Source organism: Indicator indicator, chromosome 1, assembly GCF_027791375.1.
Source record: "Indicator indicator isolate 239-I01 chromosome 1, UM_Iind_1.1, whole genome shotgun sequence".
Lineage (NCBI taxonomy): Eukaryota > Metazoa > Chordata > Aves > Piciformes > Indicatoridae > Indicator > Indicator indicator.
The window spans coordinates 130,826,021-130,841,873 of record NC_072010.1 but is presented as its reverse complement, the minus strand read 5'-3'; the positions used below and the strand labels follow the sequence as shown (position 1 = coordinate 130,841,873).

The 15,853-nt window shown below is 55.8% G+C and overlaps 1 protein-coding gene across 1 annotated transcript in view; it reads right to left on the bottom strand.

Annotated features, from left to right (window-relative positions):
• ACE2 (angiotensin converting enzyme 2) overlaps window positions 1–12,681 on the bottom strand; it is a 33,416-nt gene extending 20,735 nt beyond the window's left edge. Inside the window, exons 1-9 of the mRNA XM_054384199.1 lie at window positions 12,499–12,681; window positions 9,851–10,009; window positions 7,675–7,768; window positions 6,835–6,978; window positions 5,531–5,643; window positions 4,840–4,948; window positions 4,039–4,136; window positions 2,101–2,270; window positions 771–997 (exon numbers count right to left, since the gene is read on the bottom strand). Of these exons, the coding sequence (XP_054240174.1) occupies window positions 771–997; window positions 2,101–2,270; window positions 4,039–4,136; window positions 4,840–4,948; window positions 5,531–5,643; window positions 6,835–6,978; window positions 7,675–7,768; window positions 9,851–10,009; window positions 12,499–12,681 (1,297 nt within the window). The remainder of the gene's footprint in view (window positions 1–770; window positions 998–2,100; window positions 2,271–4,038; window positions 4,137–4,839; window positions 4,949–5,530; window positions 5,644–6,834; window positions 6,979–7,674; window positions 7,769–9,850; window positions 10,010–12,498) is intronic.
• Window positions 12,682–15,853: the final 3,172 nt, after the last annotated feature.

Below are 15,853 nucleotides of genomic sequence, written 5' to 3'. Positions count from 1 at the left end.
GGGCTGGTGGGAGGTGTCCCTGCCCATGGCAGAGGGTTGGAAATGGATGAGCTTTGAGGTCCCTTCCAACCTAAAGCATTCTGTGATGCAGCATGATCCTGTGGCAGCATTCTGAAGCAGTGAGCCTTGCTCCAGGCTGGGCACCTCAATGCCAGAGAGATGTGGAGGTACTGGAGCCAGGGCAGAGGAGGGCAAGGAAGCTGGGAAGGGCCTGGAGGAGAAATCTGATGGAGAGAGACTGAAGGAGCTGGGGATGGTTAGTGTGAAACAGAGGAGGCTGAGGGGAGACCTCCTGGCTGTCTACAGCTACCTGAAAGGAGGTTGTGGAGAGGTTGGTGCTGGTCTCTTCTCACAGGGAATTAGTGACAGAACAAGAGGGAATGGCCTCAAGCAGTGACTGGGTAGGGTTAGACTGGACAGCAGGGAACATTTTTCCCATCAAGAGTGGTGAGGGATGGGAATGTGCTGCCCAGGGAGGTGGTGGAGTCCCCAAGCCTGGCTGTGTTTCAAGGTGGTTTGGATGTGGTGCTTGGGGCTATGGTTTAGGGGTGACCCTTGCAGAGTAGGGTTAATGGTTGGACTTGGGGATCCTGAGGGGCTGTTCCAACCTGAATGTTTCTGTGGTTCTGTGGGAACACAGCAGTGGTTGCTGTGAGTGGGGTGAGAGTTTTGCAGCCTCTCAGGTCCCTTTGCAGACGCAATCCCCTGCTACAAACCGGGGCTGAAGTTAAGTCTTCACTTAAACAGACCCCATTCATGCACTTACTTACCTTCATCCTCTTGGAAAGATGGCTCCAGGAGGTGAAGGGCTTTCAGGTGCTCAGGGGTGGCTGCAGAGAGTGACATGATTTCCCCCACTGCTTCATGGAAGCCCTCATTGGCCCCGGCGCGCAGCAGGTAGGGCTGTGCAGCGTAGGCCATGTCGTACTCGATGTGTCCCATCTCGTGGTGAGCTGTCAGCAGGTCCTCCATGCCCACCTTGGTGCACATCTTGATCCTGCACACCACAGCAAAGTGTTGGTGGTTAGGCAGTGCATGGCCTCTCCAGCTGCTGCCCAACCACAGGGCAAAGCATCCTCCGGAGCCCATGAACGCCCCTGGCACCACCAAGCAGCCACAGCCCAGCGTGGGACGCATTTCCTGTTGCAAAAGCAAGGCCTGGAGGGGACCTCAGCACCTTGGGGTTGCACAGGGAGTGAGAGAAAGTTGCAGTTTTGGGAGCAGCTCTCTGCATCTTGGTGACAAACTTGTGTGCTGGAGGGAGCAGCCAGCAGCAGAGCTAGGCAGAGCCCTGTGTGTTAGTGACTCCTCTGCTTCCCCCCTCTGGGGGTACTGATCAGGAAGGAATTTCATCCCCAGAGGGTTTCCATTCACCTTCCCCAGGCTGCTGACAGCTTTCACAAAGCCTTTGCTAGGGTCAGCCTCTTGCTCCAGCTGCCTGTGGGACAGAACTTGCCCCAGGTGAGAACTTGCTGCCCCTCCCTTTCCCCAAAGGCAGGAGGATGGATATTCCTGACCCTGGACACAGCTGCTGCAGGCAGGTGGCTGCAGGCTCTCAGCAGCTTGTCACTTGCTACCCATTGCTGCAGAACATGAAGGTGCCCACAGCTGAGTGGTACCCACAAGCACCTGCAGCTCTGCTTGTTCTCTATGCCCTAAAGCTGGGCACGCTCCCCTGATCCATGCTAAGAGCAGGAGGCACTTCTCTGCTCAAAGCTGAGAGCAGCCTTGGATAAAAAGGTACACAGGAAGGTCTGCAGCACCACAGCATCCCTGCTCCCTTCCTTTCCTGGAGAAAAGGCCTTGGGGGTGGTGGTGGAGGAGAAGCTCAACAAGAGCCAGCAGTGAGCACTTGCAGCCCAGAGAGCCAAGCAGAGCCTGGGCTGCAGCAAGAGAGGTGTGAGGTGTCCCTGCCCATGGCAAGGGGTTGGAACTGGCTGAGCCTTGAGGTCCCTTCCAGCCCTGACAGTTCTGTGATGCTTATAGGTCAGAAATAAAATGCTGACAAGGCAGAAATCAAGCAGCCTGGTGCCCCTTTAGTGCCACCAGGGATGTTCTGGGAGGTGGTGTAAGAAGGGCCGCAGCCAGGGCGGGCTGCACCTGTAGTCCTGCTTGCCCATGTCCCACGCTGTAGGGTGGCAGACAACCCTCCTGCCATCCGCGGGCTCCGTCAGCATGGAGCTGCGCCAGAAGCCCTCACTCATTGCAGGCAGCCCCAGCGAGGTGAAGAAGGACTCAGCAGCTCTGAACATCTTCATTGCATCCCATTTCTGCAAGAGGAAACACCAGCACCAATCCCTGCTTCTGCACAGGGACCACCACCAGCCCCTGCTTCTGCACAGGGACCAGCACCAACAGTCAGCTTAACACAGGGCAGCTGACTTCAAATTCTTCTCCCAGTGACTTCAGTGTCTGCCTGCAGCACTTCTGTGAGTTCTGCTGGGAACTGCAGCCAAGAGCTTTCCCCACAAACAAAAGAGGTTTCTGCAGTCAGAGGTTCAGCAGAGAGCAGAGAAGCCCTCAAGGAAAGCTAAGGCAGTGAAGATCAAAGAGGCCCTCCTGTCCCTGGCATGGCACACCTGGGATCAACCACTTCAGCCAGGAACAACTCATCTGGGGACTGGAGCTGCACTTCCAACAGCTGAGCATGAAAGAAGACTTCAGACAGAGGCCCAGAGCTTGGCAAATATCTGCAGAGGAGTGGTTGATCAGCTTGTGACTGCATGACAACATCCAACAGCTTTCTGTCCTTCAGCAGCTTTCTTGTTCCACACTGCAGGAGCTCTGCCCTGCCAGGACTGGGTCTGCACAGAGGGTTAGGTGGCAGAGAGCTCACCTGGATGAGAATCCTGAACTGGGCATTCCCACACCCCAGGCTGAGCCCATCCTGTGCCCCAAGGCTCTGGGTAAAGCTCCCCTCTGCACAGCACCACTGCAGTGCACACAGAGAGCACCACAAAGAGCCCTGTGCCCTCCAACAGCTGCACAGACCCTGCAGGAAGGCTGCAGAGGGACTTTTGCTGAGGGGGTCTGGAGACAGGCCAAGGGGGAATGGTTTGAAGCTGAGGCAGAGTAGGGTTAGAGTGGAGCTGAGGAAGAAGTTGTTGAGTGTGAGGCTGGTGAGAGTCTGGCACAGGCTGCCCAGGGAGGCTGTGGCTGCCTCCTGCTTGGGAGTGCTGAAGGCCAGGCTGGATGAGACCTTGAGCAGCTGAGTCTAGCTGAGAGGTGTCCCTGGGCATGGAGGGGAGGCTGGAGGAGCTGAGCTCTGAGGTCCCTTCCAGCCTGAGCCACTCTGTGGTTCTATGATTAATGCAGACTTGTGCAAACTGCTTCTGAACCAAACTGAGCTACTCCTCCTCTCGCCAGTGTCAAGCTTACCTGGAGTGTTCCCTGTGGGAGGAGGGTGGATGTGAGGTGAATAATCACATTTCAGAAATCAAATTCCAGTGGTCACCTTTCATTTTACAACAGGAGGGAAGCTTAGCCAAGAGTACAGAGAGTTATCTCCACTCATGTTCTGTCTCATAAAGGTGCTGCCAGCACTGCAGATCTCCAGCACAGCCCTGATGGTGCCATGCAGTTATCAGAAGATAAGAGGCAGCACTGCAGTTTCTCAGCTGATTCCAAACAAATAGGAATGGTGCCAAAACACCAACCTGTCAGGTACAAACTATTCGATTATGGTGATGGCTGGCAAAGGTCGCATCTGATAGCAGCCAGCTCCAGGAGCCCTGCAATATTGACATGGGCAAAAGGCATCTCTTAATGGATTGGAGTGCCTGAGGAAAACAGACCTGGAGCCAAGGTGAAGCCAGGCAGAGAGGGGGGAGGAAAACAGAGAGGGAAGAACAACTAAGGGAAAAGGCAGAGTGGAAAATGCCTGAACATGCTCAGGTGAAGAGCAGAGAAAGGATGCAGAAAGCAGAGCCTTGGGGTTAGGGCAGCTGTGGTGCTCCAGAGAGCAGCTGGCCTGTGGGGTGAACTTCTGGGGGCAGGCAGGTGTGTGGCACCATGCCCTCTGCAGAAGGGCAGCCTTACCTTCTCCAGCATCACAGAGGTCACATCAATGTTGGGTTTGGATGGATAGGGAACCATCAGGGGATACAGATTGGTCCAAAATCTGCCCCACATATCCCCTGCAAAGAGAAAGAGAGCAGCAGAGAAGGGGTTGAAAGGCTTGCTCAGGGGGTTCCAGGCAGTCAGGACTGTTTGCCACGAGGCAGTGGCACACACAGGGACCCCTGGACATTGCAACTGCTCTGAGCCACACGTGGAGGGCAGCAGCTCTGGCAAGACAAGCACAGGTCAGGCTCAGGTCAAGGATCCTTTTGCTCCACAAGATCAGCTCTTATGTACCAAACAGCCCCAGGACTGATCACCCTCCTGAAGGGCCACTCACACCTGAGCACCCCTGCTGTCAGCTGGTGTGGATGGCACTGCCATGCTCAGCCACATCATAGCCATGGCAGCCTGAGCCTGCAGGCTTTCACAGCAAGATATGGGAGGTGGGCAGGAGGGCTCACAGGGCAAACCTCAAGTCCCTCTGAAACTCCCATTCTAAGGAAGAGAAGGGCTGAAGAGGAGAGGGAACTGTCCCAGCCCTCTGGAGCCTGCTAGAGCTTTAGGCTGGGTGCTGCCAGCCCCATGAGGACATCTGCCCTCTGTAGCTGTCCCTGCTGCTAAGCACCTGTGCCACCCCTGCCAGCACAGCTCTCCATTTCTCCTCTCCTCTGCAACCTCTTTGCTAGTACCCTGACCAAAGAGGCAGGTTGCTCTGTCCCCATGTGCCCTGAGGGGACTGTCCCCCAGGGCGGGTGTGACATGGCCACATGGACATACCCAGGAGGTGAGCAGGGATGCATCCTGTGGAGCTGATGAGGTGTGGGCCATAGAGCTGCCCCAGCCGGTGCCTCACGTAGGCATGGAGCTGCTGGTACAGAGGTTTGATCTGCAGGCACAGGAGGAGAAGGAAGCAAATGATTTTCTCTTTGCTCTACACCACTCATCCCCCTGAACACAGAGCCTCCAAGGTGTGTCCAACAGCATCCTCCCAGCAGGTGAAGGCAACCTCAGACCTGAGCTTCACCAACCGTGCCCCAGGGCTCGAATGCTGAGTCCCAAGTCCAGCCCCACAAGTCCTGCTCAGCTGCAAGGCAGGGAGCGTTGCCAATAGCAGATGCAGGGTCTCAAGGATGCAACACACCCCATGGGAAACCCTAACCCTGGACCTGCCTAGAGGAGAGGCATGGACCTGCAGAGTTCCCTCTGCCCCAGCCCCTGGCACAGTACAGCCCAAGGGGACCAAGCTGCAGAGGTGTGGGGGGTTGAAAATTCCTCCCAGCATTAAATTGCCAGCCCAGCCCAGCTAGAAGCAAACCTACAATCTGCAAGCTGACAGCCCTGGGTGGCCTGAGCCCAGAGAGTTTAGAGTTCAGAGCCTCTCCTTCCTTGGCAATACCAACATGTGATGCCCACCCCCACACCACCCCCCAACCCTGAGGCCCAGGTGAGAGCTTTCCCCTGGCTCTACCTGCTCAAACGTCCTCTCCACGTCTTCCATCAGCTGCTCCCGGTTGTAGCTGTACTCCTGGGGGTGGTCTGCCTGGTAGTTGGCTCTCCAGTAATCCCCATAGTCAGAGTAACCTGGCAAGCACAGCTGGGGCACATCAGGGCACCAGGGGTGGCACCGCTCCGATCTGCAGCAGCAGGGCAGCTGCCTGCTGGTGCCATGCAGACCTGCAGCCTTTGGCAGCTAAACACAAAAGTCTCTGGGTCTAGGGAGGAGGAGAGTGCTGCCCCAGGGCTCTGTCCCACAGCCATGCAGGTGGCAGAGTTCCAAGGAGTGCTGGAGAGAGGGAATTGTCACTGCTGGCTTGGATCTCCTGTGGCTATGAAAGAGGAGACCCTCTGCTCAGGCTGGATGCACAGAGGGTGTGAGCTGCTGGGCACTGAATAGAGACCCTGTCCCCCAGCACCAAAACCAGCAGGGCAGGTGCAGACACCAGGACTCAAATTCAGCTCCCAGTTCCACTTCCCTGTGAGCTCCACCAGGCTTGGAGCAGAAATGGCTGAGAGCTGAGGAAGGTCACAGTGACCATTTCTAATGCTTACATTTCCCCTGTCTGTCTGTCTGGAGAAGAATTTCTTATCCCTGCTGCCCAGCTCCAGTTCAACAACTGTCACAAAGCAAGGAGCACAGGAAAGTGAGTGCAGAGCTGCAGCTGGGCCAGGAGACAGATGGCAGAGCTGCTGCAAAAGCTGGATTAGAAAACCTGCCAAAGAAATAAGCAGCCCTCTGCCATTGCTCCTGGAAGAGAGAGTTCCCTGGGAGTTGTCTCGAGACCTCTAACTGAAGCACTCTTCCCCAGACTCCTTTTAAGCACCTGGCTGCAGCTGCTGGCCCAGCCCTGGCAGATCTGATCATTAAAGTCAGGGCAAGATGCTCATAGCTCAGGGGCTGGAGAACCTCTGCTATGGGGACAGGCTGAGGGAGCTGGGGGTGTTCAGCCTGCAGAGGAGAAGGCTCCAGGGGGACCTCCGAGCTGCCTGCCAGTGCCTGAAGGGATTCTGCAGGAAGGCTGCAGAGGGACTTTTCCTGCAGGGACAGGAGCAGAGACAAGGGTTTGAAATGAGAGCAGAGCAGATTGAGATTGGGTGTGAGGAACAAGTTGTGCACCAGGAGGCTGATGCAACACTGCAACAGGCTGCCCAGGGAGGTGCAAAGCACTCATCCTCACTGTGTAGGAAGGCTGAGCTGCTGTGCTAGCTGTGCCAGCCCCTGGCATGTCTGTTCAGTGCCAAAGCTAGAGAAGAGGACATAAAGCTCTGACTTACCATTAAGCTTGGCAACCTCATTCTCCAGTTCAACATACTCCTCATATAAGGGTCTCATCATCCTGCCCACCTCAGCTCTCCAGCCTTCCCAGGCCCACAGCCTCTCATGATAGTCCCAGCTGTCAGCCATGATCCTGTCTAGACCTGCCAGAACAAAACCAGTAAGCACTGGGCCTGGAGAAAGCAGAACTTCTCCCTTTGCCTTTGGCAGGAGGCAGACGAGCCAGGGGCAGAAATGGCAGCAACTAGGGAGAGAACAAACCCTCTGCCTTTGGTCAGCTGAAGCATCCCAGAATTGTACTGCACCCTTTCCTGATCTGGGGGGTCCCTTCTGCTCTCTAAGAGACATGGAGCACAGCAGGAGGGCCCTCAAACGGTCTCCCTGCAGCAGCTTCCCTTCAGCTGGTAGCTTTCCCGGCACTGGCCTCAACACAGCAGTGAAGCCAATAAGGCTTTGTGACAGGGGCAACAGCCATGCCTTGAGTGAGGTGCCAGGTAGGCTGCAGCCCAGGTGCCAGGCAGGCTGGCACCCAAGCTGAGCAGTGTGATTTGGGCAAAGCCCAGATGCCAGGCAGGCTGTATCCCAGGTGCCAGGCAGGCTGGCACCCAAGCCAAGCAGCCCTGTCAGAGCTCTGTCACTGCAGGTAGCAGACAGCAGCTCGCTGGAGGCCCCTGGCTGGCAGAGTGCAGTTGCACCATGGCTAAGCTCTGGCCAGGAGGATGCCCAGAGTGAAGCTGCTGCCTGCCCTGTGCAGCCAGGAGCCGCCCTTGGGCTGTGTCCCTGAGGCTGTGTCCCTGAGGCTGTGCCCAGGCTGGGCAGGGCAGCGGCTGGCAGCCTACCTGGCTCCAGCAGCAGGCACTCGGAGGGGCTGCTGGCCCTGCAGACGGTCCTGGTGCTGTAGATGGTGCTCATGGTGTTGAGAACAGTGCCCAGCTGCAGGGGAGAGGTCAGGCATTAGGAACCCGCCCTGTGCAGAGAGCAGCCACTGAGGCACAGCCCTGACCACCCAACTCAGCACTTCACCCACTGCAGCTCCCCAGGCCTTAGGGAACTGGCCCTGCTGAGCCCAGGACAGACACATCCTCTGCCCTGCTGGCACCTACAGCACCTGGGGGGCAGCCAGGCAGAGCTGTGGGTTCAGTGAGAACAGCCTGGCACAGTGCAGGCAGCCACATGCAGCAGCAAAGCCATAAAGCTCAGCAAGGCAACTCCATCTACTCTCCCCAGGCAGCTCACGCCTTGGGCTGGCACCAGAAGGGGTATTCTGCAAGTGCTGCCAGGCTGACTGCTGCCTGGGGGCTTGGGCACTGCACCACTCCTGCTGCACTGCTTGTACCCCACTCTGGAGAAGCTGCAGCTCCTGGCATGGGTCAGCTGGAAGCCAGTCGCCTCGAGAGCACTCAGATCTAACTCAGAGTAGCTCAGGTCTGGCTCGGAAGCTCTGCTGCACAGCTCTGCTCTGCTGGGGTTGCACACCTAAGGACAGTTCAAGCACCACTTGTAGCTTCTCCTCTGGGACTGGTCTGTTTCTCAGAATCAGACAATCACAGAACCATTCAGGATGGAAAAGACCTTTCAGACTGAGTCCAACCCTAACCCAACTCCCACAGCCACTGAACCATGTCCTGAGGCACCACAGCTACAGCTTCTGGAACACCTCCAGCCATGGGGACTCCACCACCTCCCTGGGCAGCCTGTTCCAGCCCCTCACCACTCTCTCAATCAAGAAGTTTTTCTTCATGCCCAACCTAACCCTCCCCTGGCACAGCTTCACCTCATTGCCTCTCCTCCTGTCTCTGGGTGCTTGGGAGAAGAGACCAACCCCAGCCTCACTCCAGCCTCCTTGCAGGAAGCTGGAGAGAGCAAGGAGCTCTCCCCTCAGCCTTCTCTTCTCCACACTGAACACCCCCAGCTCCCTCAGCTGCTCCTTGGCTGATGCCACCAGACCCCTCCCCAGCCTGGTTGCTCTTCTCTGGACACTCTCCACCCCCTCAAGGTCTTTCCTGTGCTGTGGTGCCCAGAGCTGAACCCAGTGCTCAAGCTGTGGCCTCAGCAGGGCTGAGTGCAGAGGCAGAAGCACTGCCCTGCTCCTGCTGCCCACACTGGTTTGATGCAGGCCAGGATGCCCTGCTAGACAGGGAAGGCACTGAAGGAACCAGAGACAGCAGCAGCAGCAGCACACTGCTCTGCTTCAGGGGAAATGTTTGGAGGAACTGTCAGCATTCCCCAAAAGGCAAAATCTACCTCTCCAGAAAGACCTCTGATGGGGGTCAGACAGTGGAGCCAGGCAGCCCTTTTCTTACCTGACCTTTGCCAAGGAATCTCAGGATCCTTCTGGATCCCCTAACTCAGTGCTGTGCTTCACTCGGGTCTGCAGCCAAGGGAAACTGATCTAACCCTCAGCTGCCTGGCTGGGAATCCCTCCTGAGCCTGCAGAGCTGCTGCCTGCAGTCCCCCCAGAGCCATTCTCCTTGCCACGAGCCTAGCAGTGGGAATTGCAGCCCTCACTGTGACCTCTGCTAAAGCCTTCAGCAGCTTGCTGAGGGAGGAAGCCAGCAGCCCTCCCCAGCTGCACAGAACTGTCCCTTCCTGTCCCAGGCTGACAATGCAGCAGGTGCTGACAAAGACTTCTGCCACTTGCCTGACTCATACAGTGTCCTTTCACCTGCCTCTCCCTGCTCACTGCCCTAGGTCTGGGCTTAGCCAAGCACTCAGCACAGGCCCTTTGACTAACCCAGCTGCCCGTGCAAGGCCAGCTCTGAGGTGTGCCTGCTTCACCTTCCCTGCAGGGATTACATGGCAAAACTGCTGACCTGAGGGAGCAGCAGCTCCCTGAGCCAGGGCAGCTCTGCTCTGCTGCTAAGAGCACCACAGGGTGCAGGTGCAGTCTCCATACTGATGCTGGGAGACATCCCAGGCCAGGCAGGATGCCAAGGGCACCGTGCCCTTGCTCGGGGCGGTGGTGGGAGGCAGCTCCACTCACATGACAGAAATGAACTACATTCAGCTACTTACTCTGCTGTATTTTTCTGGTGACAGCACAGATGATCCTCTGTCCTGGAGAGCCTGGATCTGGAGCCTGGTGAGAGCATCCTGGATGCTGGGTAATGGGAAGCTGCTGGCATTCCTGGAGGCCTCGCTGTAAAACGCTGTCCACCTGGCAGCAGCTTCCTTCTGGAAGGGTCACACAAGCAAAGGAAAGGGCAGAAGCCTGATACAGGCAGGGGGCAAAAGCATCCCTGCCAGGGAGAGCTTCCTTTGTGAGGAGCAGCTGTGGATTGCAGGCTGAGCACTGGCACTGCCTGCTGAAATGGCTGCAGAGCTGTTGGCCTCTGTTTTACTCACTCCTCCAGACAAGAATTTTCCTGTGAGAACAGCAAAAAGCAGGGCTGCCTCCTCACACTCTGCCTGCTGGAATCCAGCTGTCATCACCCAGTTGTGTTCCCTGCTGCTCCAAGTGACCACATCATCCTCCCTTACTGCTTCTCTTCATCTGAGGACTCTGAGGAGACCTTCTGGTGGCCTTCCAGGATCTGAAGGGGACTACAAGAAAGCTTTGGAGGGACTTTTGAGGGTGTCAGGGAGTGATAGGACTGGGGGGGGATGGAACAAAACTGGAAGTGGGGATTGGATATTAGGAAGAAGTTGTTCCCCATGAGGGTGGTGAGAGACTGGCAGAGGTTGCCCAGGGAGGTGGTGGAAGTCTCATCCCTGGAGGTTTTTGCAGCCAGGCTGGAGGTGGCTGTGAGCAATCTGCTGTGGTGTGAGGAGTCCCTGCCCACAGCAGGGGAGTGGGACTGGCTGAGCCTTGAGGTCCCTTCCAACCCTGACAATTCTATGATCCACCTGTGCCTAGCAGCAAGCAGATACAAGGCAGGGCACAAGAGGCCATTCCTCATTTCTGCTCCAGTGGCAGTGACAGACAGCAGCCAGGGTGTTGCTGCTGAGGCTTTTCACCATGCACAGAGCACTTCTCCTGCATCTCTGGTAAATAAACCATTTGGGCACAGGAGGCTCAAACAGGTGCCCACACTCTCCAGTGTCTTGCAGGCTCTTGCTTTCACCACTGCTGCAGCTACCCTGGCGCATGGAACTCACACACTGAGTGCAGTGCACAAAGCAGCACCACCACAACAACATTTGGATCTGAGACCCTCTCCTTCTTCTTATCAGTGTGTTTGGACAAAGCTCAGCACAGCAGCAGCCATTCCAGTGGCAACAGAAACAGTCCTCCTTAACCTGGCTGCCTGGGACAGGCTGGTTGGTTGTGTCCACACCAGAGCTCTGTGGGTTGTGGAGAGGGCACTCCAAACACCTCCCTGCTGAGGCACCAGCAAGCACAAACATCATCTTGTGCCCTCTCAGGCACACTTCAGCCCTGTGCCAGCTCGTGCCAAGGCTGACACTTGATCCCAGCCCTGTGTGGGATGGAGCCACCACACATGCTTTAGGCTCTGCTGGAGAGGGACAGAGGCAGACACAAGGCCTTGGCAGTCCCATCCCTGCATCTCCCCCTGATCATGCAGCCCCTCTGTGGGAGGCTTTCCAAACTCTCCCTTTCATGGGAGCAGAGCAATCAGCTCTGCTGCTGCTGCTGCTGTTCAGCAAGCAAGAGTCTGCTGAACAGCCAGAGGAGGAGCAGTTCTGTGTAAATCTCTTCCTGGACTCTTGTCCTGAGCAGGGATGGAGAAGTGTCTCAGGTGCAGTGGGGCAGAAGATGAGGCTCTTGGGCTACAAAAGCAAGGAGAAAGCAGTCATTTTGCTGCCTGACTTTTGCCTAATTAGAGGAAGTGTCAGGGTAGGCAGAGGCACAGTCACAATCTTTGGGGCTGGATTTACAAGCAGGATGGATGGGAAGGAGCCAGGAGGGACAGCACTAATTAACTTTGCTCCTCTAGCAGGAAGCCAGGAGGGGAGGGGGTGGGTGTATTACCACTGCTGCTGAGGGAGCAGGCAAGAGAAAAACTCCTCCCTGAGTGCTGGGCTAATTGGTTCCTCTTGCTATCTCCTCCTGGATTTCACAGTCACCTCATTAATGCTGAGAGCACTGCACAGGGCTTGGAGACATCACAGTTTAAGTCCCTGCTGCCTCAGGAAACACTCCAGATTGACAATCATTACTCATCCAGATCTCTTCCAGCCACCAAGCCTTAATCAACCTTGCTTTAATTAAGAAATACCTTAACTAAACTGTGATTTAATTAAGCTGCAAGGCCACAAAGTGGAAGACTTCCACCGCCCTGAAGAAGGCTGTGAGATGCTAGGCTGAGGCAAGGCAGTGTCAGTAAGCAGCCAGAGCATGGCTGGCTGCTCTGGATGCACACAGCTCTCTGGATGCACACACACCCCCTGCCAGAGCAGGACCACAGAATCTAGCACAGGTCACACAGGAACACATCCAGATGAGGCTGGAAAGGCTCCAGAGAAGGAGACTTCACAACCTCTCTGGGCAGCCTGCTCCAGTGCTGTGGGACCCTCACAGTGAAGAAGTTTCCCCTCACGTTGAGGTGGAACCTCCTGAGACTCAGGCACAGCTACAAAGAAGCAGCACTTCAGCTTCAGACCACATCCATGGAGCCATAGGAAGCCAGGAAGCAGCTGCCAGATTCCTACAGCAGCCCCAGCCCCAGGGTGCAGCACCAGCCCCAGGGTGCAGCACTCACCATTTTCTGGGCAGTCTCCTCAGTGATGTTGGTGTTGTAGTTCCATGAGGCAAGGGAGTTCTCGTAGCTGATATCCTCTGCCCTGCTGTTGAAGTCTTCTAGAAAGATTCTGGCTTGTTGTGTGACATCCTGAGGGGCCACAACAGTGCTCAGTGCACACAGAAGCCAGAAGTGGACCAACATCTTCATGCCTGGGCTGAGAACCTTCCAGTGGAGTAGGATTTCCTCAGGCAAGCTTCTCTGCTGGGCTCTGTCTGGTCAGCCCTCAAGCATGGCTGGGGTGAGGGAGAAAGGCTGCATCCCACTGGCAGGCCTTTTATAGCTGTCACCCATTGTAGGAAAGAAAGGGAAAAGTTTTTCATAAAGAGCCAAACAAACAAAAGTCAATTATTAACTGTGGAAAAACATAATTACTGCTGCCACTTTATGGCCTTCTTATAAAAGGCTTTCACTTTGGGTTAATGTTTCCCAAAGGAGCTGTCAGGGACACAGCTGAGCCAGCCCAGCCAGGGACAGCTCAGAACCTGAGAATCCTTTAGCAGGTTGGTGATAAGCTGCAGAGAGACTCCGAAGCTTCACTGAGACACCAAGGCAGGAAGCTCAGCTGCCAGGCAGGAAGAAAGCCCAGGGAGCCTGACACAGGATCTGGGTGATGGCTTAGAGCCACCTCTCAAAAGGCTCTGCAGAGCCATAGCACATGGAATGGGCTGGGCTGGAAGGGAGCTCCAGAGGGCATCCATCCAACCCCCTGCACTCAGCAGGGACATCCTCCTCTAGAGCAGGTTGCTCACAGCCTTCTCCAGCCTCACCTTCAACATCTCCAGCCATGGGGCCTCAGCTCCCTCCCTGGGCAACCTCTTGCAGTGTTGCAGCAGCCTCCTGCTGCACAACTTGTTCCTCACATCCAATCTCACAGAATCACAGAATCAGCCAGGTTGGAAAAGACCTCAGAGCTCATCAAGTCCAACCTATTACCTAACACCTCCTGACAACTAAACCAAGGCTCCAAGAGTCACATCCAAGCTTTTTTTTGAATACCTCCAGGGATGGTGACTCCACCACCTCCCTGGGCAGCACATTCCATGCTCAATTACTCTTTCTGGAGAGAACTTTCTCCTCTCCTCGAGCCTGAACTTCCCCCTGGCACAGCTTGAGACTCTGTCCTCTTGTTCTGTTGCTGCCTGGGATAAGAGACCAACCCCCATCTGGCTACAAGCTCCCTTCAGAGAGCAATAAGCACTGAGCCTCCTCTTCTCCAGGCTAAATCCCTCCAGCTCCCTCAGCCTGTCCTCACAGGGCCATGCTCCAGACCCCTCCCCAGCCTTGCTGCCCTTCTCTGGACACCTTCAAGTATCAATCTGCTCTTCTCTCATTTCAAACCCTTGTCCCTGCTCCTGTCCCTGCAGCCCTTTGGGAACAGTCCCTCTGCAGCCTTCTTGGAGCCCCTTCAGGTCCTGGCAGGCAGCTCTGAGGTCTGCCTGGAGCCTTCTCTTCTCCAGGCTGAACACCCCCAGCTCCTTCAGCCTGTCCTCATAGCAGAGCTGCTCTAGCCCTCTCATCATCTTCATGTCCTTCTTCTGGACCTGCTCCATCAGGTCCATGTCCTTCCTGTGCTGAGGGCTCTAGAGCTGGGCACAGTGGTGCAGTGATCTGGAGAGCAGAGGACATTTCCAAAGCAACTGGGATACACCAAACCAGATTTTTAAATGTGTTGATTGAAAGATGAAAAAGTAGCAAGAGACTTTGTGGGACCACAGCATCTTGCAGAGAGACCTAATCTGAGCTCTCCATCAGCTGGCTCTAAGTGCTCAGGTGATCACTAAAATGACTCCAGGTTAATTACCTTTGGTAATCCATGTGGGAGCCCAGCACTCACTGCACATCCATGGGAAGATCAATGCAGGATTAGCTCTGGAGAGGCATCTTGGATCGAGTGTTATCGGCCAGGCAGTGCCTCAGGGCTTCTCAAATCAGTCTATGTCTACTCAGCAGCCCGGGGCTGCTTCGGGCTTCAGCTGGATTCTTTGTTTCCCGCAGGGAGAGGATTTGGGAGATGCAGCTCTGCAGCCACACCCATGGGTTTGCTGCTGGGTTTCCAGCAGGGACTCTTCAGAACCGCTCTGGTTGCCAAAGCCCAAGCAAGGAGCTGCAGCCCACTCCTCTGAGATGGGCTGCACAAAGCACACCCTGGGCAGGGCTACCAGCACAGGGCATTGCCAGCCAGCATGGGGCATTGCCAGCCAGCACAGGCAGCAACCAGGGAGCTGCAGGAAACACCTTGCTTCAGTGCGTGCTGATAACACTGTCCTGGGGACAAGTGACCTCCACCATGCTCTAGCACCTTCTCATAACCCTGTGCTATGGACAAGTGACCTCCACCATGCTCCAGCACCTTCTCATAACCCTGTGCTATGGACAAGTGACCTCCACCATGCTCTAGCACCTTCTCATAACCCTGTGCTATGGACAAGTGACCTCCACCACGCTCCAGCACCTTCTCATAACCCTGTGCTATGGACAAGTGACCTCCACCATGCTCCAGCACCTTCTCATAACCCTGTGCTATGGACAAGTGACCTCCACCATGCTCTAGCACCTTCTCATAACCCTGTGCTATGGACAAGTGACCTCCACCATGCTCCAGCACCTTCTCATAACCCTGTGCTATGGACAAGTGACCTCCACCATGCTCCAGCACCTTCTCATAACCCTGTGCTATGGACAAGTGACCTCCACCATGCTCTAGCACCTTCTCATAACCCTGTGCTATGGACAAGTGACCACCATTCTCCAGCACCTTCTCATAGCCCTGTGCTATGGACAAGTGACCTCCACCATGCTCCAGCACCTTCTCATAACCCTGTGCTATGGACAAGTGACCTCCACCATGCACCTGCAATCCTTTAACAATTTTTTTATTCCAGGGGTAAGTCATCAGCCTTCACTCAGCCCTTCCCCAGAGGTCACACCCCTCTAAGCTGAGTGTTCCTCTGCTTGGTGCCACCCAGGCTTGCCACCTCTTCTGCTTCCTCAGCAGATGTCCACACCTGACCATAGCTGAGCCTTCATCCCTCACATGCTGCACCCTTCTGACACCTCCTTGCTGGTGCCATTAGCCAGCACTGGCTCAGGTTCCAGCTGTGCCCTTTCTGGAAGCCCTGCTTGCTGCTCAGCCAGGCCCCTTTGTGTCCCTCTACACCTGGGCACTAATTGGTACATTTGGGATTTGCCTTCACACTGATTTCAGCTAATTGTCAGGTCTGTCATGAACTTTGGGAACTGCAATCCTGCAGAGGCCTCCTGAGCCCCACAACCTGGGAGCAGGCAGCTTTGCTCTTTCCACACCCAGGCCATA